The sequence below is a fragment of the Caenorhabditis elegans genome, chromosome II (genome assembly GCF_000002985.6).
Source record: "Caenorhabditis elegans chromosome II".
Lineage (NCBI taxonomy): Eukaryota > Metazoa > Nematoda > Chromadorea > Rhabditida > Rhabditidae > Caenorhabditis > Caenorhabditis elegans.
Window position 1 is genome coordinate 9878270 of NC_003280.10, and position 23249 is coordinate 9901518.

General features: G+C 37.2%; 6 protein-coding genes and 2 non-coding genes across 9 annotated transcripts; 4 read left to right on the forward strand and 4 right to left on the reverse strand.

The window, feature by feature from the left end:
* The first annotated feature begins 2923 nt into the window (after positions 1-2923).
* C08H9.15 (DUF2650 domain-containing protein) lies at positions 2924-4262 on the forward strand. Its single transcript, NM_001026768.6, has 4 exons — positions 2924-3006; positions 3203-3312; positions 3590-3680; positions 3942-4262. Exons 1-4 carry the CDS (start codon positions 2953-2955, stop codon positions 4080-4082), a joined length of 396 nt encoding a protein of 131 aa, NP_001021939.1. The 5' UTR covers positions 2924-2952; the 3' UTR covers positions 4083-4262.
* Positions 4263-4460: 198 nt separating this feature from the next.
* Positions 4461-8173, reverse strand: algn-8 (Dolichyl pyrophosphate Glc1Man9GlcNAc2 alpha-1,3-glucosyltransferase). 2 transcript variants are annotated; one of them, NM_001026769.6, is made up of 13 exons: positions 8077-8173; positions 7892-8034; positions 7752-7848; positions 7040-7255; positions 6837-6969; positions 6533-6786; positions 6382-6487; positions 6211-6332; positions 5932-6074; positions 5780-5882; positions 4936-5565; positions 4795-4887; positions 4461-4746 (listed from the first exon to the last, which is right to left on the reverse strand). In NM_001026769.6, the coding sequence occupies exons 1-13, from the start codon at positions 8167-8169 to the stop codon at positions 4579-4581; spliced, it is 2301 nt and encodes a 766-aa protein (NP_001021940.2). In that variant the 5' UTR covers positions 8170-8173; the 3' UTR covers positions 4461-4578. The 2 variants fall into 2 exon arrangements, with proteins under 2 accessions (NP_001021940.2, NP_001379427.1); NM_001393171.1 differs by lacking the exons at positions 4461-4746; positions 4795-4887; positions 4936-5565; ... (3 more) ...; positions 6382-6487; positions 6533-6786 and having other exon boundaries at positions 6916-6969; positions 7756-7848.
* A 101-nt stretch (positions 8174-8274) lies between these two features.
* Positions 8275-12812, reverse strand: vgln-1 (K Homology domain-containing protein). Its single transcript, NM_063735.9, has 6 exons — positions 12654-12812; positions 12338-12607; positions 10900-12290; positions 9684-10850; positions 9016-9633; positions 8275-8970 (listed from the first exon to the last, which is right to left on the reverse strand). Exons 1-6 carry the CDS (start codon positions 12670-12672, stop codon positions 8773-8775), a joined length of 3663 nt encoding a protein of 1220 aa, NP_496136.1. The 5' UTR covers positions 12673-12812; the 3' UTR covers positions 8275-8772.
* A 1696-nt stretch (positions 12813-14508) lies between these two features.
* Positions 14509-16101, forward strand: C08H9.16 (Protein FRA10AC1 homolog). Its single transcript, NM_001136334.2, has 4 exons — positions 14509-14970; positions 15018-15163; positions 15213-15444; positions 15948-16101. Exons 1-4 carry the CDS (start codon positions 14520-14522, stop codon positions 16067-16069), a joined length of 951 nt encoding a protein of 316 aa, NP_001129806.1. The 5' UTR covers positions 14509-14519; the 3' UTR covers positions 16070-16101.
* Positions 16102-17268: 1167 nt separating this feature from the next.
* F26C11.1 (Putative acid phosphatase F26C11.1) lies at positions 17269-19117 on the forward strand. The gene is made up of 8 exons (NM_063736.5): positions 17269-17377; positions 17484-17678; positions 17799-17892; positions 17942-18021; positions 18077-18374; positions 18418-18593; positions 18641-18919; positions 18987-19117. Exons 1-8 carry the CDS (start codon positions 17276-17278, stop codon positions 19068-19070), a joined length of 1308 nt encoding a protein of 435 aa, NP_496137.2. The 5' UTR covers positions 17269-17275; the 3' UTR covers positions 19071-19117.
* Positions 19118-19481: 364 nt separating this feature from the next.
* Positions 19482-22107, reverse strand: unc-4 (Homeobox protein unc-4). The gene is made up of 6 exons (NM_063737.2): positions 21898-22107; positions 21340-21537; positions 21047-21156; positions 19944-20045; positions 19803-19898; positions 19482-19752 (listed from the first exon to the last, which is right to left on the reverse strand). Exons 1-6 carry the CDS (start codon positions 21986-21988, stop codon positions 19591-19593), a joined length of 759 nt encoding a protein of 252 aa, NP_496138.1. The 5' UTR covers positions 21989-22107; the 3' UTR covers positions 19482-19590.
* An 896-nt stretch (positions 22108-23003) lies between these two features.
* Positions 23004-23053, reverse strand: F26C11.6. Its single transcript, NR_051560.1, has one exon. It is a non-coding gene; the product is annotated as an Unclassified non-coding RNA F26C11.6 (non-coding RNA).
* On the forward strand, positions 23004-23053 carry F26C11.5. Its single transcript, NR_051559.1, has one exon. It is a non-coding gene; the product is annotated as an Unclassified non-coding RNA F26C11.5 (non-coding RNA).
* Positions 23054-23249: the final 196 nt, after the last annotated feature.

Consider the following 23249-nt stretch of genomic DNA (forward strand, 5'->3'; position numbering starts at 1 on the left):
CTACTTATTTCCACATTCTTTTTTTCTATCGTTTTCACTTTTAGTTTTCAGTTACGTAACACGTATGCCCACACATATTGCCACTCTCGGTTCATTTTCCGAATTTACTCTAAAAGTTGTCAATCACTTTGTAGATTTTTTTTTTGTAAAGTTTTTTTGATTGGTATAAACTTTTTTGTCCTGAAACTTGTTAATTAATCAGCCATTTGTTTCCCTAAAAATTTTTGAAATTTTGTTTTGGAGACCTTTATTATTTAAAGTGACCGAACACACATTTCTTGGTAGTTTTGTCTGCGTTTTGCATCACTTTTTCTAGTGGTTATCAGAATTTTTGTAGCATTTTTATTTGGTCGTATCACTGAGTAATACACAAAAAGACAATGACCCCTTAAGTAATAGAAGGGATAGACGGTCAAAAACAATTGCAAAGATATCGTTTGACCTTGGTTATAGTCTATTCACCAAATAGCATTTAGAAAAGTAAAGCAGTTTGCGAAAGTTTCAATATTACTATCACTGTTTACTTTTTTTAGGCTGTAAGGAATTTTTATATTCTGCAAGTTGCCTGTTTGAAATATATTCATCTGGAAGTTTTGAAAAAAATTGCAAAAAAGTAAAGTTATTATTTTGCTAATAAACAAACAGTTGACTTTGATTGGACCGGTTCTCAAATTTCAACTTTTTTATTTTTCTGGTCATCACTCCAGAAGTAATTCAAAACAAATATTTATAATTGCGCCTTTTGTATTTTCAGAAAAATGTGCAACTTTTTGATGGTCTTATTCATATTCAAATCCGTTATTCTTTGTCCAATTCGCCCACGCCTTTTTCGTTCATCTTTCACTTTTACCAATGTTTCGTTTCTTTTCAATTTTCGGTTCGCTCAATTCAATCACTTTACATTTCCTGCCCTTCCTGAAAGTGGAAAACGTGGTGGGCGTGTGTGTTGTAAAACAGGCATTTTCTGTTTTCTCATCGGTAAGGTCAAACTTTAGGAGTTGTCACTGGCATTTTTGAGGTTCTCACCTAGTAGGCTTTTGTTTGAAGATAAGTTCGTCTTCGTGCCTACGTACCTGCCAGAAATTTTTTAGAAATAACACGTTGGAAATTAAATGGCTTTTGATAGGCACAAAAATACCTGCCTTCAAGGCAACCTACTCGTGTTTTCAGCAGAAATAAATGCGAATCTTTATTTCATATTAGTTATTACCTCTAGAAATTAATCATAAGGGGAATTTATCAAGTATATTCTGTGCGAACTGCCAATACCGAGCTCATGTCGAAATTCAGAAGATAGCTTGTAGGCGGGCAGACTGGCATATGAGAATGTAGACGATCTTTCGAAAAATAAGGGAGTATTGAAAAAATAAATAAAAAAGAAAAACTAAAAGATACAACAGTTGAAAATTGAAAATTCAAATTTCAAAATAAACAGAAAATGTCAACAATTGAAGCCTACAGAATTTTTTAAACAAAAACTTGTAAAGTTTTCGGTTAACGCTAACAATAAGATTCTGAAAACAACAGTAATTAATGTAAGAAAAAAATCCAATTTCTTTAATTTTAATCGCATCTCTCCGAAACCTGCACATCCAACAGTCTCGATCTCATTTTCCGCAAAAGAATTCCATTGTCCTCAAATCGTCTCTCCTGATCTTGGCCGCTCTCCGTTTCCATCACATCCAGCACTATTTCCTCATTCATCACTATGTCCAGTTTATACATCTCCTTCGTCTGTTTCTCGACAAGAATACACGCACTTTCCATTTTTCTTATTCTCTTTTTAATGCGTGGCTATGGAATTTCGATTTAAGTTTCCCTCAATCTTTTCCTGGACGTTTTTTCCTCGCGTAGGCACAGAAATGCCTACTTGCCTGACATTTGCCTATTTGGTGCTCCTAAACAAACTAGCTATCGGCAGCCAAATCTATAGGTAGGCATAGATCAGGCAGGTAGAATACAACAACTTGTTGATTACTTTTTGAATTATTTTTTTCTTCATCTTCACATTTTTTGATTGCGTGTTGATGTATTTTCTGGCTGATTGAAAATGTTAGAATGTTGCCGAACGCCGATCGTTTCCCACGTGTCTTTGATGTTCAGTCATGAGTTACTGTTGATGTAGAATATTATTTATCTATTGATTACAGTGTTAATAAGTTGAATTCCAATTTGTAAAGTTTTTAGTAGCTATTCTCTTATTAATGGTGGAGTCAAAATTTAAGGGCAAAAATGTAAAATTAAATATCATAATAAATACCTAACGATTTATTTCAAATTTTTGACATTTTTATCCTTTTTTAAAAGAGCTTGGTATTTTTTAAAAGCTTGAAAACTGTTGAATATCTTAGCTTGAAATTTTGATACAAACAACAACAATTTTTATAGATCTCTGAAATTAAAATTAAATTTAAAGTTTTGTCTTAATCCACCCAAGAAGTCGTTTTTTTTATTTATTTTCATTTGTTTTTTTAAAAGAATTTTCATAGTTTTGTTATTTCATCTCTAATTGTTTTTGATTTCGTAGCATCCATCAATTACACTAGAAACACAAAGAATATTTTTCATCGTCAAAAAAACGCCAGACAATTTTTGCAAGTTACGCCCAAAATTTCACAAAAATCACACCATAAGCATTATCAATCAGTTAATGAATTTCGTATAAAAAGCTGATCAAAATTTTCAAAAAGTTGTTAGTGTTGGTAACACAAGTTCGCCAAACTTTTCATTCTTATCAATATCGGGAGGTGACGTCATCGACACTGATTTTCGGTGAAAACACCTTGATTTTCCGTCTTCATTTTTCGACAGTTCAGTTTTATATCTTATAGTCTCCTTGAGAAAACGGAAAAGTGTTTGCATTGTCTAACTGTTTCTTCTTCCTTTTTTTGTTGAAAGTTTTTACCAAATATCTGATTTGCAGGAATTTTAAACCACATCCACCTTCACAAAATGGCTCGAACAGCAACATTGCTGCTCTTAATCCTGCCGGTGGCGTATGCAATGGTTCGTTTGAAATTTTATAATTTTTGAGTAGGCACGAGAACGCCTGCCTACCTCGGACCTACATAAATGCCTGCAACGTACAAGTTAGCATCTCTAGGGTTTAATTGAAATTCCAAACCTTCATACCTACATAGGCAGGCAGGCATGAAGCAGACATATAGGCTTAATCACCTTATTTTTATTTTAATATTTCCAGGTTGTATGGCCCGTTCTAGATCGCAACACGACGCGCTCAACAATTGTTCGTCCTCGCAACTGGGCCGAGAAGAATTTGGGTCAATGGTGTCGTAATTTCACAGTAAACGAGTGAGTGACGGGAATTGATAAACTCAACTTATTAAACATTCAATATATACTATTTCCAAATTCTTAAAACTGTTGAAAAACATTGACCGTTAATTTATTTCGTTCGCCTTTTGACCCACATAGTTTGTCACTAATTTATTTTTGAATGTTGTGACGTCTCGCAATAAAGTTCGTTTGACGTCATATTATTCAAAAATATATCCTCCGCATTTTCTATAGATCAAATGAAATGGGATACATGAAAAAGTAGAACGCGCTTTAATAATGTAAAATTCAGACACACTCAATGCCCACAGGCTTCAGCATTCCATCAGTTTGATTGTTGCGGTCTCCACGAGACGGAATGTTGTTTTGCTATTCAGGGATGGGTAAGTGTAACAAACATTTGTGGTAATTCATTTTCCGTTCTCGTCGAGAAATTACACTATTTAATTGTCCGAGAGGAGTACACGGAAGTAGCCCATAATTAGGCGGGAAGTTCAAATTAGATGAACGTAGATGTTTCTATTCGGTCCACTGAAGCCTAAAGAAATTTTAGGAATATGAAAGCATACATAGTTGTTAGAGAAATTTATGTCTTTAGGCCCCTAAATAAATGTTTCCAACAAAATCCTATCCCCATATTTCAGGTGATTGTCATCCTCACAATCGTCGGGACTTGTGGTGCAATCATTTTGATATTCTCCGTACTTCTCAAGATGAATTTGATTTGTCCCATGCCGTATACAACCAAACAGACTCCATCTACTTATACAGGAATACAGGAATAAGCTGTTGATCTCTTTTGTTATGCCCCCACCACCCATTATACGGGTTGCCTACTTTTGCTTAGAGTTTTGAATTATAATTAACGGGTTTATTAAACGGAATTTTTTCTGCAAAAGATGAAATGTTTAGACTATAGAAAGCTTTGTTTGTTTCAGAAAATTTTTAATAAATTGTGAACTTTAAGTATATTGTTCTACAAAAGGATTAAAAGGTTCCTTCCGGGTTTTTTAAGTTGACATAAAATTACGGTACAATGTCTCGACACGATCGAGAAGTTCGCACTGATAATTCCGAAAAAGAGTGTGCGCCTTTAAGACTCACAGTAAACTCCACCTCGCGAATTGGTAATTTTATTTTTGTTGTGTGGAATTGAATTGTTATGGTATTTATGTTTATTTTTTAACTTCGAAAAACAGAGAAAATAAATTAGCATATAAAAAATAAAAAACCCCGTAAGTTCCAAAAAATTTAATTACCAGTAACAAAACAAAACAACGATTATTCAAGTTTCTCATTCCCATCGAAATTCTCTCGAACAAGACGTCTAGACTCTAGATCGGCAGCTCGAATTGGCTCAATCGTCGTGTTGTTGAGCAAAAGTTGTGAGCAAATTTCAGTGGACAGTTCCAAGTCGATACCGTAACCCGCAGAGACGAATACTCCGTTCTGGAAAATTTTCAGCATTTTTAGAAAGAAAATTTCTATCAAACCAACCATTGAACTACCCATTCTTAGAATGTTCAACACCACCGGCTCAACGATATCAAATGGGATAAATCCAGGCGATGTTTTATTGTTTTTATAGACCTGAAATTTTAAGGTTTAATTTGTTTTAAATCAAATTATAAATTTTACCTCTCGGCAATGTTCCACAAAACTGTCAACTTTCGATTTGTTTTCCATGCCAATAGTTTCATAAGTGTGGTGAAGAGTCAAATTTTTGGCAACACCAATGCTGGCAATTCCGGAAAGAGCTCCCACGTGACAAGCCATTCCACAACCTCTTGAATGAAACTCTCCAAATCCGTCACACAAAATCACATCCGGTCGGAGCTCTGGACGCTCTGTGATCACACTTTTCAGGAAATCAGCCATAACTTCTGCTTCTCTAACTGCCAAGTATTGTGGGATATACGGTAGTTCGAGCATCCTGGTGTCAGAAATGGTTGCCACGTGTTTAAGATCTGGATACGTCCAAAAACTGACACTAATATAAACCATATCAGAATTTAGTTTAGCCGCCGATGTATCAATTCCAGCAACCAACTTCACATCGTCCAAGTCCTCCACAGCTTGTACAGAGTATGTTGAATCGCGGATAAGACGCTCGCGAATCTGACAAGTGGCTTTTGCCCACCAAATTTCGAATATTCCATCTCCAAATGTGCTCCAGATAAGAGCACCTATCAGTCCGGTAAGCTCGATAGCGGTGAGTATTGATATCGCCATGAGAGGGGCAAATGGAAGGCGAGACGTCCAGAGCCACTGAAATTGGAAAATTTTTTGAATAAAAAAAAGTAACGTAATAAATTAAATTAAATTAAATTAACTACATTTTCCATTAAACTATAAAAATATACAATGTTCTTTCTATATAGTTCTCCACATAAGCCTTCTAGATAGACACAAAAAAACGTGCCAGCCCCGTGTGTGTGCTTACTGTTAAAAAGCGCTAGGCAGACACGTAGGCATGAAGTACCTTGTGCAAAAATGTGTTATACACCTCCACCATCCCCATTAGTAACCAGCTTGCAACGTGTCTTGTAGGTATCAAATCCGAAAGTGGCATAAGTGTGACGCGTCTGAAAATTGATTATTAAAGATGGAAAACTCAGATAACATTTGTTTTACTTTAGGAACACCAGCTGTATGAAGAAGTACGACACACAAATCGCATATTTCAGAAGTGTTTCGAAAGGTGTGAATAGCAGTGGAAATAGTGAGAACGAGGCGATGCATGTGAGGTGGATCAGAATTGAATGGTATTTTGGATTCTGAAACAAGAAGAATTATATTTTTCTCGACATTATAAAACATTTAATAAATCTGAACCTTTTTGTCTAATTTTAAACCTGGAAAACTTAAAATAACGTAGTCATGTTTCTACTGTATTTTTTTTTAAAGTTAAACCTTAATCGCGAATACGGTCATTGGTACCGTAACCAGGATTATCGCCTTTTCGTGGACGTGATATCCGAAATAGAAGAAGCAGAAGGCGGAAAAGACGGCGAACAACGAGAAATCGGCAGAATCTGAAAATAAAGATAATTTCAAAGCCAGAAGGATCAGAATGGATCTTGCCTTTCCTACGAATCACCAACCCAGTGAGAACTATCATTGAGGAGATGACAACAAGGCAGAGTGTTCCCATGGGTGATACATTTGGTAGGACACTGTGCGAATATTCCTGAATAGTACACATTACGGGAAAAAATAATTTTAAAAAAATCACCTGAACCAGACCAGACGTATATGTCGGAGCATCAAACTTTCCGATCTTGAGCAAACTTAAAACTCTATACAGGCATAAGTCTGCGAAATTGTACAGAGCCCAAAAATTAGGCGCCCAGTAGGCGTGTGTTAGGCCTCGCGATACCGGAAAGAGGCGGGTGGCAATATTTTGAAGGCCCTGGACTCCTGAGGCGTGGATAAATGGGAAAATTGATGCACAAAATGGAATGAGCAGAGCAATGGCGAGAGAAATTGCTGAAAATATTCAATTTTGATTCTTATATAAAATTATTCGTGTGTCAAACCTTTTGGCGTATTGGCCAGAAGAACATTTCCAGAGAATTGAAAATAATTGACTAAATAGTAGAAAACGTATCCGAGGGCGTAATAGACGTAGATGTGCTTGAAATTCAGCAAAATTGAGTAGGAAAGTGCTGCCTGAAAAATACAATTATTACAAAATGTTTGAAAGTTTTAATTTTTTATCTTAAAAGTTAAATATTCTTACCATCAGATATCTTTCCGTATCGATAAAAAACAGAGACATCAAAAAAATCGCAGTGAGCATCGAATTGTATTGAAAATGAATTGAATCACAAATAATTAAGGCTTGTAATGATGCCAGAAGCACGAAACAAGCTTCTCGTCCATTTTGTTGCAATTTCTTCGGAATTCTGCTGACTAGACGTGGAGAGCGGAAGGAGTATAGAGCGCAGACAGCAATCTGAATAATTCTAGATTTTTGATATTTATAGTTTTTTTTTAATTTAAAGAAGTCAAGATTTTTTGTTCTATAAATTATATTATTCAGAAACGAAATTTAGGGTTTTTGCGGAAAGGTGACGGTCCTTCTTGACGCGAAAATTGGTTGCAAAATGCAAACGGCCGTGCGCCTTTAAAGAGTACTGTAGTTCCAAACTTTCGTTGCTGAGGATTTTTAAAAAATTGTTTTTCGCTATTTAAAAAAATATTTATTTATTGAAAAATTAATGTGAAACAATTAAAAACACATAAATTTAAACAAATTGTGGGAAAAACTTTGAAAATTCGATGAAAATACCTTAGCAACAAAAGTTTGTAATTATAGTACTCTTTAAAGGCGCTTATATTTTACAAAACAGGGTCGTGGCGAGACCCAATATCGTATTATTGGCACAAAATTCACGAAAATTCGCGTCTGGCTTGAGCTACCAAACTTTTTGAATTTTTAAACAACTCACATACAAAATATCGCAGAAAATTACTGAAAATCGCTGGAAAATCAAAATTCGTCGAGAAAACCGCGGAGTCTTTGATATCACCAAACATTCATCGAATCTAAAAACTGAATAAATTCGCCCGAGAAAATTCCAATTGTTACCCAAAAAAGTGCGCAACAGACGCAAGACCCAATTCGAAATATGCGAAAAACGGAGGATAATCGAGTGTCCATTCAGATGTTGCTTCTGTATACCATTCACACAATGGCCGTTGCCACGTCACAGCCATCCAATTACGATGAACCTGTATGGAGTACTTGGGAAACAGTGTTCAACTCCAATTTACCTCGAAATCTGTAGATACATAAGCAGGAATCAGCAAACATTTGAAGGATATTAGGATCGCTGTCACAGCCAGGACCAGCTGCACTTCGCCCATGCTTCTAGGAACATGAATATTGGATCTATCTGTATTTGTTGGAAAGCGGTAATAACAAGAATTCTCACATGTACATTTAGCCTACATCATTATACATTGTTTTGATTACACCAATTCAGTTTATTATAATGAAAATTATAATAAAAAATATGTATGATAAAACCAACGTCAAGTGGTGAAAACGGATGGATTGGGGTCGGATAAAACCTTTTGGGGGGAAGTTTACATCGAGTAAAGAAGTTGGAAAAAAAAGAAAGAAAACGAGCAACAAACGAAAACGTGTAGAGTGGGGATAACAGGATAAAAGCCCGAAAAGAGTGGGGGAAAACCATGAACAATAAATTATTACTAGACTGGAACGGGTGGAGAGGAAAGGCACATTCGACTGATTAGATTATCCGCAATAGTTTGTTGGTGGTAACGCGTTGGGGGACATAAATATTAAACAAAAAAGAGTAGATGGGAGGGCATTTATATCAACAAGAAAAAACTAATAAATACACTTTTTAAGGGGTGATGGGGCTGATTTAAGGAATTCACAAGAAGGAAAGCAGGTGACTATGGTTATTGACGTTGGTTGAATCATCCAGATTCGAACGTTCTTTACCAACGACGAGAGGATCCCCAAGCACCGGCTCCTCCGACGGCAGCAGATGATCCGGCTGCTGGTCCCATGTCTGGGAATTGCTCAGAGCTTCCCAAATCCAATTGCCATGGTGCTCCCTTCATCTGGACAGACGTTGGTTGCTGATGGTGACGGGTATTGTTCGACTCTTGTTGGCGTGGAGACATGTATTGGGTCTGTAACAATGAAATAAGAATTCAGAAACAAATTTCTAAACTAACTCTCTCGACGTTGTCAAGCAAGAACTCCTCTTCCTCAGCGCGCAAATGATCGATACAATCATACACGTCATTTTCATCTTTTCCTGCAACGACAACCAAGTTTGGATCTTCTGCTCCTTGACGTGGAAGACGAATTTCGACACGATAGTCTTCCATGACCTTTTTCAAGTTCTTTCCTCTTTGTCCAATAAGACGTGGATGATATCTGGCATCAAGGCTAATTTCTTGAGTGAACATAGATCTCAGCTCAGAAATCATCTCTTCGATGGCAGCGGCGCATTCGTTAGCCTTCTCCTCGTATCCTTGAATGGTAATCGTTTCGTTTCCATCCTCTCGTGGTACATTGATGATAACACCGTACTTTTCCTTGAGAGCAGTGATGGTGGCTCCACGTTGTCCAATAATCTTCTGATGATAATCAGTTGGAACATTGATGGACATTGACCATTGCTTGAGCTTGCGGTCTTCGGCTTGAGCCTCGTATTCGCCAAGTTTTCCACGGAGAGCCTCAAGAGCTTGATCGACATTTTCAGTCTGACCAGTCACGGTGATATCCTCGCTGGAGTTGTCCTTTGGAATAGAGATGTTGACATCATAGTCTTGCATAAGCTTGCGAACCTGAAACATTTAACTCATTAAACTTTGATTCAAAAACTAAAAAAACTAACGGTCTCTCCTCCACGACCAATAATCGAGCGGTGCATGTCAACTGGAAGTTGAATGACTTTCGAGATAGGAACCATGGCAAGAAGAGCCTCCTTGGCTTCCTCGACTTTGGTGTCACGGCCTGACACAGTAACTTGATCGGATCCTTCTGAGCCTTCCTCGCGATTGTTGGGGAATCTAATGGAGACATTGTACTTTGACTGGAGCTCGTGGATCTTTGCTCCGCGTCCGGCAAGAAGTCCCCGATGGAACTGAGCTGGGATGGTGACATTGTCTGTGATCTGTTTCTCGTAGTCCTCAACGACATCTTCAATACGGTTCTTCGCAGCCTCAACACATTGCTTCGATCCACGGATAGAAACTTCACTGCTGTCAGTTCCATTCTTTGGGAATGAAATGACTACTCCACCGTTCTGTTCCTGGATCTCCTTAACGAGTGCAGCTCCACGGGCGAGGAAGTTTTTGTAGTATTTTGGATCTACAGTAATCTTGATGTCAACAGTCTCTGAAAGTTGCTTGATAGCGTCTTCAAGAGCAGCCTTAGCCTTTGGCACGTCTTCTTTCTTTCCGAGCAAATGGATCGTCTCCTTCTCAGCATCTCCTTCCTTCGGGAACATAACTCTGACGTTGAGGGTGTCACGGAGTTTGGCAATCTTGGATCCACCTTTTCCAATGAGGAAACGATGAAACTCTGGCTTAGCCTTGACGGTATCTTCAACATAATTTTCTTCTTTGTCCTTTGCAAGAGCAGAAAGAAGTCCAACAGCCTTTGCAACATCTCCAGCAGGTCCACGGATGGTAACTTTGGTTGATTCGCTTTTCTCTGATGGGAAACGAATATGAACTCCACCGCACTCGTCCTCAATGTCCGAGATCAAACGACGTCCATTTCCAAAGAATCGAGATTGGACTTTCTGTGGAATTTCAATACTTTCTTCAGCAACGTTGGCGAGTTCCTCTTGAATTTTGTTCAGCTGAGCGACCGCTTTCTCCACATTGGCTTGCTTTCCAGTGACAGTGATTTTTCCATCGTCAGATCCACTCTCTGGGAGATCAATGCGGGTCTCGGTTTCGTCACGAAGCTTGCGAATGCTGGCTCCTCCCTTTCCGACAATATGCTTCAAAAACTCTTTGAAGATTGCAACAGTTTGTTGGTAGTTGTTCTCAGCCTGAAATGAAAATTCATTAAAATCGTCTAATAATGTGTTTTCAACTTACATATTCCTTAGAAAGAGCGGTGAGCTTCTTGTAGACAGCATCAACCTCAGTCTTGTCTCCACGGATGTTAACAACGTCAGACTTCGACTTGGCATCAGGGAACACAACCGATACATTTGGATGAGAATCGCGAATGACTTGAACTCCGGAGCCTTTCGATCCAATAATAAGCTTGTGGAGACGTTGTGGAATGATGATATCACGCGACTTTTCGTTCTCAATCTTTGTGACAATTGCCCGAATTTCGGTAACAGCCTTCTTCACACCTTCCTTCTTTCCTTCAACAACAATCTCGTCAGAGTTGGTTTCCTCGTTAGGGATAGTAATCTGAACACCATGTTGATCCTTGATTTTTGAGATGAGTGATCCACCACGTCCAATAACATGACGATGAAGTGTTGGATGAACTTTGACTTTCTCGATAGCGAGCTCCATTTGAAGACGAGCAACTTCCTTGCTGAGTGGCTCGAAAGCTAGCTTAACTTCTTCTGGAGATCCCTCGAGGAAAATCTGGTTAGAGTTATCAAATTCGATCTGCACGTTATTGCGGTTTGGCACGAGAGCGGTAAGAGTTGCTCCTTTTGGTCCGATCAAATGCTTGTGGAGCCAGTTTGGAGCAGAAATAGATTGGGTGACCACAGATGAAGCACGCTCAATGACAAGAGCCAGAGCCTTGGCAAGATCTTGAGCGTTTCCGATAAGTGTGACTTGGTCAGATCCCGAATCTTCTGCTGGTACTTCAACAACGCATCCTGTTTTCTGAAGAACATCATGAATTCCGCTTCGAGATTGTCCAACAATGTAACGATGTTGGGTGCGAGCAACTGCAACTTGAATGCTCGAAACATTTTTCTTCGACTCGATGATCTGGCGAATTTCAGCAGCAACACGTAGAACTCCATCCTTTTCTCCGGTTACCGAAATAACTTCGTTCGTTACGTGTGGTGGTGGAATGTTAATTTTGACACCATTGTTTTGAGTAAGGCGATCATATGTCTCATTTTTTGGGCCACGAACAAATGCAACCAAATTTTTTGGGCAGACGATATGCTCTGTGGCGAGTTTGGCTTCGCGCTCAGAAACGGCCAAAATGTGAGCAGCAGCACGTTGAATTCCCTCGCGTGGTCCAGTGATAGTGATCTTCGACGATGGTCCATCGCGATTTGGGATTTGAATTCTACAATTAGTTTCTGCCTCGAGATTTCTGAGAAGAGCTCCCTCCTTTCCAATGAGACGTCCGTGATGATCTTTTGGGATATCGATTTCACGAGATGCCTGGGTTTGGAGATCGCGGATGATGCGAGCACGAGCTTCTTCAGCCTTTGCGCGCTCTCCCTTCACCACGACAGTGAGTTCTCCGTCCTTTGACTCACTGAGTTCAATTCTGGTCTCTGAAAGCGGAGATGATTAGATTTTCGTTGGAATTGGGAAAACTCACTAGTAGCAGTGGCAATAGCCTGGGCTTTCTTTGATTCTTCTGACGTGCTTCCAAAGCTCTTCACCTTGTTGGAACGCTCGTCCGAGGCCAAACGGAAAGTGATGTTAACTTCAGATTTCGAGAGAGTCGGGCGAGACCAGACGTGAGTCTGTTTGGCGGTTGGAGCAGATGCAGGGGCAGCGTCAGGAAGGGTTGGGAAATCTGAAGCATAGCTGAAGCTCATGACAGCTCCGCCAGTGGCTGGGTCGATTTCGACATTATTAGTCTCTTCTGAAACAAAAAAACTTGAAGATATATTTTTTTAATTTTAACCAACCAATATGTCCGTTGTCCATAATTCGTGTTGTCAGAAGGGTTGGCTGATCCGTGTCCGGGGGTCCGTGCGCAAGGCAATTAATCCGATCGGGGGAGTCTGTTGAGGCGACCTGTGATGTTGACCGAACTAGGCTCGAGAACCGTCCGAATCAAACAATACCTACAAAAAAGAAGATAACTATTTGTTCAAAGTCATATGGAGCAAAAAAGATAGAGGAAGAAAGGAGAATTGGAAAAGATAAATTGAAATTTTGCGAGGCTTACGAATCGAAATCTGACCACAATTAAGAATTATTATTTTAGTATTATTAAAGAAGAGGCAAGTCGACGTGTATTTTTCAAAAGGAGTTCTGAACAGCTAGAAGGTATGATTCACGAAATTATTTTTGTCATTGAAAGGCAAGGTATATTCGAAAACCGAAGTCGAAAATCCTAAGCAGTGGTATGAATTTAGCCCAATAGGTCAGGGCCGAATCGTATTACGATCAGACTCTCTCTTTCTCTCTCTCGCAGGGCAAACACCACGTATACACAAATCGGCCAACTACACAGTAAAGATGGCAGTAGGATAGTTCCTCCTCGCATAGTTCCCCGTTGGAACGTAGAACACTCTTTCTCTGCGTCTCTTGCATTTCTTGAACGATGGACAACGTGGCGGTGCTGGTCTTGTGCCGCTCTTTTTTTTTAAAGTTCCCTAGTTTCACTAGCGTCTCGAGAAGTGTGGCAAAAACATTAAGGAATTCGGAAAAGGGTTATTAAAACCAGAAAGAAATCAGAATTGAACGCTATTCATAATTTTTGTAAAATAACGCTAAAAAAAGAAACTTGAACTAAATGAAGGAGCGAAAGAAACAACTATTAAGAAATAAGAAATCTGACAAATTGCTAATCGGGAAATGCAAGAAGGATGATTATAGTTGCTAGGTCAGGGCCGTTCCATCAACTATCTTCTTTTTCCATCCACCTCAAATGAAATAGATAAAATCAGCCGCAGCTAGCACCGCCACTAGCCTGCGATAGGGATCATGTACCCAATTTTGAGTGATAGATACACGTAATTGCACCTTAAAACTTATTGACATTCAATTGATGGACACCAGTTAGATAGAAAAACGAGCCACAAAAATGTCGGGCTACTACTGATAAGATGGCAGTGATAGACTGAGTTGAGTTGTATGGCAAGAACAATCATAAAAATAATAATGAAAACGAGAGGGTCACAAACTGCAAACATGGCAACTGAGGATTAGAGTTTGAAAAAAGTTTCCTCGCGGGAATCTCATTTATTTAATACTCCTAGATTTCAATTAATTTATTCATAGAAGACAAATTTAAATTGGGAAAAACCTAGACATTTACCGAGAATTAATTCGCATCGCAGGATAAATTTTTTGTCATGTTTCTAACTATGATTTTCTCAGAAAGAACATATAGCGTGAAACAAGATAAAAAATGATTTTTTAGAAAGGAGAAGCCTACAAAATATGTCTATCGAAAAAACGGTTTTCAAACTCACGACGCAACGACTAAGGGACCTAAAACAAGGTTTCAATGCACAGATATTCCGAATAATCATAACGAATTTTAAAAATAAAATCTAAAATTATCGCAAAAATGCAAAAAAAATATCCAGAAACAAGTTTTTTCAGAGCAAACGAACTTGCAGTGTGGCAACTGGTTCGGAGACGCGTCGGGGTACGGTAACACTCGTTTCAGCTGTGTCAATTTTTTAAAACTTGTTTTTTGTGTTTTAATTGGTTAAAACATGTTTTTGGCGTTTTAATTTAGGAAATTATTGAAAATAATTACCAAAAATGCTATAAACATATCATTTGCATTAATTTAAGTTTTTTCAGTTAAATATTCAATGGATCCCCGTAAAATTCGAAACCCATACCATGGAATTGACGATTTACAATCAGATTTTGGAGATGAGCCTTCAAGTAGCTCTAAACCGAAGAGAAAAGGAGATTTTTTGAATAAAGATTATTCGAGTGAAATTCTGAAAAAGCGAAAGACTGATGGACGAGGTGGTTTTGAAGAAGAGCACGGAAGAATGCATAGAAGAATGGCAAAAATGATGTCTATGAACGCGTATGATCGACATAAGGAAATGATCAATTTATATTATCTTTCATACCCGGGAGCTACGAAATTGTTAAATCGGAAAATTCAAGACGAAACAACTGACCTGGATGTCCTTAAAAAGCATCACAGATTTGTTTGGAGTGAGGACGATGAAATTAACGCTTCACAACCTGATAAAAATTCATGGGAAACGAGAATGGCGAAGAAATATTACGATAAATTATTTAAAGGTAAAATATGAGATTAATGATTCTAAATTAATGTTTGTTTATTTCAGAGTATTGCATAGTTGATCTCTCCATGTACAAAACGAACAAAATAGGTATGCGATGGCGAACTGAAAATGAAGTAAAAGAAGGAAAAGGACAACTATCGTGTGGAGCAAGAAAATGTAATGAAACTGCTCATTTATCTAGTTGGGAGGTGAGATTTTCCTTAAAGATTTCTATAATAATAAATAAAAGTATCTTAGGTTAACTTCACTTACAAGGAAGACAATCGGGTCAAAAGTACGCTGGTGAAGGCGAGATTATGCCCAAAATGCTCGGAAAAGCTCAACTACGGAACACGTAAACGACAAGTTGTTCAGAAGAAACGAGCAGTTCGGAAATGGGAAAAAGAACGGAAACGAACTAAAAAGGATGAGGAAGAAGATGATGACGTAGAATTGAATCAACATGAAGCGAAAAATCAAGAAACCAAAGGTGCAATATTATTTAAAACAAAATTTTAAAAATAATCTAAAATAAACTAAAATTTGCATAGAATTATAATTTAAGTTGAAACCTCAATTCTTGTCAGAAAAGTACCGTAATCAGGAGATAAACCTTAAACACAAAACAAGTTTTGAAAATTTCATGTTTCAAAATGTTTTAGAAAATCCATAAATTATGAACAATATGTCTGAAAAAACGAACTTTTTTTTTAAATTTTGGGCGAAAAATGTTGTTTCTGGTAAAAAATTGTTTTCAGAAATATATATTTAAAACAAAACTTCCAGAATTTTCGCCTTTTCCTAGGAATTGAAATCTAGTCTAGTCTGCAAAAATTCATTTTTGAGCAATTTCGCGGAACTCTACAGTAGTTAAAGAAATAAACTGAAAGTTTTGTAAAGTTTCCAGAATGACTTTTTTCAAGTTCTCTCGATTTTCGTCCATTATAAAAATTATACCTTCACCATCAAAATACTAAAACATTTTTTTTTCAGTTCAACCATCAACGTCCACACTGTCTGCATCAACTGATATTTGGGAAGGACCGCCTCCTGCTGAAACAGAGAAAACCGTCGACGACGAGATTGACGAGTTTTTGGATGATCTCTTTTTGTAATTCATAATTATAATAATAAAATGCCTATCAATAACTTTGTGACTTTTTGTTCAACATCACAATCATTTTTAAGGGAAAAAACTTGCGTCAACTTCGAGTTCTCTTTGTGCAAAGTACCACACGAGCGCATAAAATTTAAATGGCCTCCGCGAATTATTTTTGATTTTCTGTGACAAAATGATTTAATAGGTGGTATAAAAACAAACAACGCGTTTCAACATTCTTTACTTTCAACATTTCTTTCATTTAATTTTAAAGTATTCCGCTTCAAGTGTGCAAAAGATCAGTAAATTGAAGTTGTAGTCTGAAATAAATCCGTTTTACATTGCAACCGATTCATGGGATTATGTATCCCTTGCCTGGCAAAACTTTCATTTTTTAGAATTTATTTTTTACTTTATAGAAAAAATAATAATGTAATAACAACATTTTAAAGTAAATACATTTTATTTTCATTAAGCTTGTTAATTCTTAGCAAACATACAGGTACAGACTCTCGACTATTTCTAAATATAAATTGAAGTTCCTATAGAATTTCCTAAAATTAACTATTAACATAACATTTATAATTATTCATTCTCTTTTATTAAAATTTTTGCGAAAAACTGGGTTCTAACGCGAACGAAAATTTTCAGTTACAGTACCCATTTTCGCAATTGTTACTAATTTTTTTCTGTGTATCTTTATCAATTTAGTACTATATTAAGTGTAAATCATCGAATTATAGAATATCTATCACAAATACAATAATAGAAATAAAAACATAAATGATTGAAAACCTACCGTACTCTCGGGTACTGTAGCTGAAAAGTTTTTCTGTTTTTCTCGTGTCAGGAAAAAATGAAAAAATAGTATGTACCGAGCTTATTACTGATTATTATTTTGCTCCTCGAAATTTAATATTTTTGCCAGACACCTAGTTCACTGATAGTAGGCACTTACTTTCTCCTCGACAAAACTTTTTTCTTATTCAGTTTTTGAACTCAAAATTTTGGCAATTAAATTTTGGCAATCAAATTTTGGCTCGGTGAATGATCAGAACACAAAAAAGTCGTTTAATTCATAAAAAGTGTTCTTATCAGTGTCTAGCCTTTTATTGTTTTATTACATCGCGATTTTTTAAAGCATAGAACAGAGTCACGGAAAATATTTTTCAGAAATTTTAAATTTTATCACTTATGTACCTTACTTTTTTTCAGGAAAAAAATGAACAAACTATTAATTTTTATCATGTTGGTTACTTTTTTGGCAATCGAGAAGAGTTTCATGTCAGAAGTAGACAACATGAAGTTGGAATTCGTGCAAACTGTAAGTTACTTCATTAATTTATTTTTTTCATCGAACTTCATAGTTCCCGCCATTTAGGCCGTAGGCAGATTAGGCAGGCCTGAATGCTCGATTTTCAAACTTTCAGATTTGGCGGCATGGAGATCGTTCCGCGCTAGAAGGATTATTCCCGATTTCCGAAAAGAATTGGACGTTTGGTGGGGGAGGGCTCGGTGAATTAACCCCTATGGGAATGTCGGAGATGAATAATTTGGGAACTATTTTCCGACGGAGATATGTAGAAGATCAGCAGTTTTTGAGTCATCGATATGCAGCAAAGGAGGTAAGCTTCTGGTTTTTAGTAGCGGATGCTCACTGAAGTTTGAAAATTAATAAGCTGGCAATTCGTTCTGACTACCTTGTCAAGCCTAAAGCATCCCATTGATTCCCTAACCTAGTTCAGATTTACATTCGCTCCACAAATTTAAACCGTACCATCATCTCTGCCATGTCTCTGCTGTATGGTATGTTCCCACCTGGCGCGTGGAACATTCAAGGTATTTTTTCTAGTTTTGATAATGCTGATAAGCCCCCAACTATTATCAGGCGTTGATTACCCGAACGATGTCGACTGGCAACAAGGCTTCACGTTTATACCTGTACATGTAGATGGAATTGATCAATGTGTACGTATCCCGACATTGAGAAATTTTGTTATTTTGTTATTTTTTGAAAATCCAGGCAGTTGCTCAACTCTGTAATTGTCGTAGATTTCAAGAGCTTCAAGAAAAATGGGCAGAACTCGACGAAGTGAAGAACGCTACCGTCGCAATGATTGCTTTGAACCGTCGTGTTGCTGCATTTTACAATGTAACTGATCAACCAGAAAAGTTCAATAGATATACTGACGCATGGAAATGTCAAAGAAATTGGTTCAACGATACTATGTATCAACAACTTCCATGGTATAATGAGGACTTGTACAATGAAGCCCAGCGAACATATGCGCCTTTTAAGAGGTTTACAGAAGGAAATTTTGGTAATCGTTAGATTTAAATTTTGAAACTTTCTTTATTTTTCAGCCAAGCCATCAATTGTTGATGGAATAGACATTCCGCAAGAAGTGAGCACACTACAAGGTGGTCCTTTGCTCAATGAAATCTTCGAAAGAGGTCGTGAAAAAATTCGATGCGTGGCAGATGCAGAAAATTGTTCGATCGACTACTTGAAGCCACTGAAGTTTTATGCATATTCTTCGGTGAGTGACCAACAAGTGGTTTCGCTGGGAACCCCTCACTATTTCAGCACGATCAACTTGTGTATGCTCTTCTCGTCACTCTTGGCATTACAGATGTTGTGAAAACTGTGGACGGATGGCCTGACACCTCCTCATCACTGACCATCGAATACTACAGTAACCCCGGCAATCAGTCATCTGTAAAATTTCTATATCGCGATAATTCCAATGACAATTTTTCCGACGTGACAAGCCAAATTCCAGTGTGCAATGGAGCCCAGTATTGCGCCATGTCTGATTTTCAGAATATTGCTTACCAATTCAAACCGTTACCAGATTATATGACGGTGAGACTTTTTAAAACCAAAACAATATATGCATGAGAGCCAACAAGAACTACAAACTTTATTTCAGCTCTGCGAGACGTCACTGTCATCAATATCTTCAGTTCTCAACAATAAAATATGGGTTTTTGTAATAATTTATTTTTTGATATAAAAGTATTTATGTAATTGGCTAAAACTAAAATAAAAAGGACTAATAAATTTCAAGAATGTTCAAGCACCGACCAGCCGGACAAAATTGGTACCAGGAACAGTCGAACTTCGTCTCACATCGAGTTCGTTGATCCAGATGATTGAAATTATTCGATTCAACGAGAACTACCTGACAATGATATACTTGAAAACTTGATATTGCTGAATTCCTCTATAAAATTCTTTCCCAAGAAGGCAAAAAATGTCTGCCTACATGCCTTCAATACAGACTTTTTGTGTCTAGTAATAATATTCTTCGCGGAAAAAGAAGAATAGGTCGAGATTGCCGTAGGCACGCATTGTGATGCCTACGTAGAGAGCTCGCATTATAACTTACCAATGATAGCATAAGAAGAACAAAAATAGCAATCCTGATCATTTTGATAAAATTTATTAAATTTGAATCTTAGAAATGAAGAAGAGAAACTGGAGGTACAAATAACCAATGGAGGGCACGGTTCAAAATTGAATTTTAAAAAAATTTATACACTTTTCAGTAATTCAGCAACCGTAGTCAATGCATTAGTCGCTACGATCTGAGATTGTTGGGTTGGAAGAGGGGGAGACTTTTCACGAATTACATTCCCACCAGGCTGAGTGATTGGAAACAAAGGAATCATAAATGGTGATAGGTTTTTGCAGGCCTGAAAATAGTTTTGTAAAATTTGTCGAAAAACTATACGAAACAAATTACCTGAACCCTGGGATATTTCGCATTTGGTCGCCTGCCTCGAGGCACTCTACTAACTGCCAAAATACTGTCAATTGAGAATGGAAATGTTGGTAGAGCCTGAATTTTCATCACTTTTAATAAAATAATTTCTTAAAATCTCACTTTTGTTTCCATTTGTTCTCCATCATCCTTTTTAATCTCACTCGAACCATTTCGGTTTTGCTCTCGCTTTCGCCATTTTGCACGACGATTTTGGAACCATACCTGAAAAATAATCAAGTTCTTTTTTTTTTCAAAACTTTCATGTTTCATTTTCAGAAAATAAGATGTTGTTTCCAATCTGGTCCACCATAGCATCCTTTTTAAAATTTATTGGCTTCTCCTCGTCTTATCGTGTTTTCCCATTTTTGGTGAACCCTGAGGTTGAGAAGGAGGACAAGATGAATGAAATCTTTGAGACATGAAGAAAAAGGATATCTGATTAAAAGCGAAAAGGATGAAAATAGAGTTGCAAGTTAGGAATTAATGGTTTTTGGAATTCAAGTTTTAAAGAAGACGTGACGGGGAGAAATAATGTTTTTTTCCTATGTAGAGATGCTTCTTTCAGATGAGATTACTTTGAAGTGATTAGGATTCAAGAAGGTGGAAAGCTTTAAGCTTATTTGAAAGGCGACCTACGCCTGCCTACACTTATAAAATATGTCGCTGACTCAGGAAATCGAAGACAGGAAGGCTTGAGGCATATAAAAAACCGATTATATCATCTATTTTTTAAGAGAACAGCCGATTCTTATCACAGTTTTCGAAAATAATTTCGGCCAGGGTACGGTAGGATAAGGTTACTGTAGACGGACTGTCGTCTTTGGCAAGTGATTTCAATCTTTAACATTTGCCCCATTTCATCAAATGGCAACATTCCGTTCCATATTCTTGAAGACAGCTACCGTACTCTTTATTGGTTTTGTTTTGAGAAAAAAATAGAGATGCTTGTGAAGACAAAAAAGACGCAAAGCGCTCACTGGAATAGAGCATGATGGATTATATTCAAAACGGAGCTGAATTCCCTTATGAGGGCGGAATAACTAACTACTTGTTTGCTATTAGACGCGGGATACGGTAGTCTATGTTGGAGATTCATGGTGAGAACGAGCAGTTCTTTCTAGCATTGATTATCAAAAAGTGGAGCAAATTAACACTGGTCACGCAAGGTGAAATGAGTGAAAGGAGATTTAGAAAAATAAGGAAATATTTGATATGATACAAACCTGAACTCGACTTTCTAGCAAATCTAATCTCATTGCAAGTGCTTCCCGCATGAAAACGTCTGGATAGTGAGAAGCTTCGAATGCTGATTCGAGCTCTTCCAGTTGCCAACCTGAAAATTTGATTTTTTAGTGATTCAAAAAGTGTATTCTGATGATTTCACTCAACTAAAAGACTGAAGTGAGGCTAAAAGGGATTGAAAAATTTTAAGATCTCTAAAGAAGGTACGCATGTATCTTCAATGATAGAACAACTAGATTTTCGAATGAAATTCAAAAAAAAATGAAACTCTCACCGGAAAAGTTCGTCCTAGTCCTTCGTCTTTTTGCAGCAGATTCACCAGTGTCATTATCATCTTCTAAGGCGATTCCATCGTCTTCGTTCATCAACAGGTTATCGTCATCCGGTGACGTGGATTGTTCCCGGGATGATGTAGATTTTCCATTGTCAGATGCTAGATACGTTTCCGATCCATCGGATGGATTCAGGAGGACTGAAATAAATCTTGTGGATTAAGTGGTGATCTCTCCTGATTTCCGTTAGTGACCGTATTTTCCCTATTAGACTTGCACCCCAATGCTCTACTTTGACAGCGCATGTCTCGGTTCTCTTCGGCACTATCTAAAATTTGCAAACAAACAAAATACGTGCAAAGTATTTCACTACAGTTTTACTGTAAAACATTTTTCGGTAAAACTTAAGAGAACCAAGGTATAAGCTGTCAAAGCAGATCTATTGCGGTACTGGTCTAATAGGAAAAATACAGTATGTGAAAATTTGTTTAAAAAATCTAATGGCAACTTTTTGAATAAAAAAAATAAACTTCTAAAGCAAAAAAATAACTAATTCTAACCTGAATTAATTTGTGATTTCCAGAAATCTGCCCAAATGTCGTTGATAATTTTTGGCTCAGCGTCCACACATGCATGCAGTGCACCGATCATTTTCACTTTTTGGAAGAAGAAGATCCTCTAATGGAATAGTAGCTTAATCCTGCTAGACTTCTACCACAAAAAAAAGAAAGAAGAACCCACTTCGGCTCCGCCTTCTTCTCGAAACCAATGAGCCACCGGAAGGGGGGCGTGGCGATATTCCAGTGAAAAGAACAATTAACATATACTAATATGATGTGATTTCAACGTCCCATGGGGATGTAATTCTTGAAATGGGAAATAGGAGAATATGAGAAAAGTTTTATTTTTCGTTGGCCGCATGAAAAAGTCGTTATCGTTTTGAATAATCTTTGGGCTCGGTCCCCCCTCCATCCATAGTTATTAGGGGAATTGCGCAACTTGAATGAAAAGAGATGTGGGAGGATGTGCTTAGTATTATTTGTTATGTCAGATTCGAATATAGATATGGGTTATAAAAATGATGACCATTTGTTGAACTGCTTGCAAAAATACAGAGTGGAAAAATTTGGACAAGAGTTATACGATTGTTTGCAGCGCTCAACATATTCTATGGGTCTCGCTGGATCTCGCGACTCGTTACAGTATTTAAAGATTAAAAAAAAAAATTATGTGTGTTTCGGTATTAGGCACCCGCATAGGCTCAGGTCGCCTTGAAGGCAGGCTAAGGCCAAAAAACAAAGAAGGATAACATATGTATTTTAACTAAATTTTCAGAGAATTCAAATTTGATTTCTCGCCAATTTTTCTGAAGGTTGACTCTCGCAATATTTATTTTGAAAATTCTAACTTTCAGTTTCACTTTTTTTTTCGGAAATAAGTTCAGAGCAAAAGCCTTGTGGTTTTGCTTACTTTCCATATCATATTTCTAATTAAAATTAGAATTATGATTATTTTCCTCTCAACTCATTCTATTTAGTCATCATTCATCGGAAAAAGCAGTGATCTTCTTCAATTTCCATGCAAATTTTCATTCTGCCCCTGCTCTCTCATCTTTCTCTAATTTTTCTTATTCGTTTTCCACACATAAGACAATATATATAGCAACGACTAATTTGAAACGAGAAATTCGAGATGGATCACCAGTCAATTTGTTTTGTGTTTGGTACACGTCTTGCCGAATGGGAACGAGCATTAAAAAGGATGAGAGTTTTTAAATTAAAAAAAAAATTTTTTTTTTAGAACTGGGAAATTGGATTTAAAAATTGAAAATTTGAGATAAAACAATTTTTAAAATGGTATTGGAGTTCACGCTAGACTGTGGAAGTAGGCAGTTGGTAGGTAGAAAGTAGGC

What these genes read in the sequence shown, in the direction of transcription:
- F26C11.1 (NM_063736.5), top strand. Translation starts at nt 17,276, where the DNA reads ATGAACAAACTATTAATTTTTATCATGTTGGTTACTTTTTTGGCAATC. An exon ending in TAGATGGAATTGATCAATGT is followed by an intron (nt 18,022 to 18,076) that starts GTACGTATCCCG and finishes TTGAAAATCCAG; the next exon opens with GCAGTTGCTCAACTCTGTAA. An exon ending in AGTTTTATGCATATTCTTCG is followed by an intron (nt 18,594 to 18,640) that starts GTGAGTGACCAA and finishes TCACTATTTCAG; the next exon opens with CACGATCAACTTGTGTATGC.
- unc-4 (NM_063737.2), bottom strand. Translation starts at nt 21,988, where the DNA reads ATGATCGGTGCACTGCATGCATGTGTGGACGCTGAGCCAAAAATTATC. An exon ending in GAAATCACAAATTAATTCAG is followed by an intron (nt 21,538 to 21,897) that starts GTTAGAATTAGT and finishes GATTTATTTCAG; the next exon opens with TCCTCCTGAATCCATCCGAT. An exon ending in GAGAACAAATGGAAACAAAA is followed by an intron (nt 19,899 to 19,943) that starts GTGAGATTTTAA and finishes ATGAAAATTCAG; the next exon opens with GCTCTACCAACATTTCCATT.
- C08H9.16 (NM_001136334.2), top strand. Translation starts at nt 14,520, where the DNA reads ATGGATCCCCGTAAAATTCGAAACCCATACCATGGAATTGACGATTTA. An exon ending in TTACGATAAATTATTTAAAG is followed by an intron (nt 14,971 to 15,017) that starts GTAAAATATGAG and finishes TGTTTATTTCAG; the next exon opens with AGTATTGCATAGTTGATCTC. An exon ending in CTCATTTATCTAGTTGGGAG is followed by an intron (nt 15,164 to 15,212) that starts GTGAGATTTTCC and finishes AAAGTATCTTAG; the next exon opens with GTTAACTTCACTTACAAGGA.
- algn-8 (NM_001026769.6), bottom strand. Translation starts at nt 8,169, where the DNA reads ATGGGCGAAGTGCAGCTGGTCCTGGCTGTGACAGCGATCCTAATATCC. An exon ending in TGACCGTATTCGCGATTAAG is followed by an intron (nt 6,075 to 6,210) that starts GTTTAACTTTAA and finishes TTCTTGTTTCAG; the next exon opens with AATCCAAAATACCATTCAAT. An exon ending in TTGTGGAACATTGCCGAGAG is followed by an intron (nt 4,888 to 4,935) that starts GTAAAATTTATA and finishes TTAAAATTTCAG; the next exon opens with GTCTATAAAAACAATAAAAC.
- vgln-1 (NM_063735.9), bottom strand. An exon ending in CCGCTCTTTCTAAGGAATAT is followed by an intron (nt 10,851 to 10,899) that starts GTAAGTTGAAAA and finishes TTTTCATTTCAG; the next exon opens with GCTGAGAACAACTACCAACA. An exon ending in TGCTTGACAACGTCGAGAGA is followed by an intron (nt 8,971 to 9,015) that starts GTTAGTTTAGAA and finishes TCATTGTTACAG; the next exon opens with ACCCAATACATGTCTCCACG.
- C08H9.15 (NM_001026768.6), top strand. Translation starts at nt 2,953, where the DNA reads ATGGCTCGAACAGCAACATTGCTGCTCTTAATCCTGCCGGTGGCGTAT. An exon ending in TGCCGGTGGCGTATGCAATG is followed by an intron (nt 3,007 to 3,202) that starts GTTCGTTTGAAA and finishes TAATATTTCCAG; the next exon opens with GTTGTATGGCCCGTTCTAGA. An exon ending in GTTTTGCTATTCAGGGATGG is followed by an intron (nt 3,681 to 3,941) that starts GTAAGTGTAACA and finishes CCCATATTTCAG; the next exon opens with GTGATTGTCATCCTCACAAT.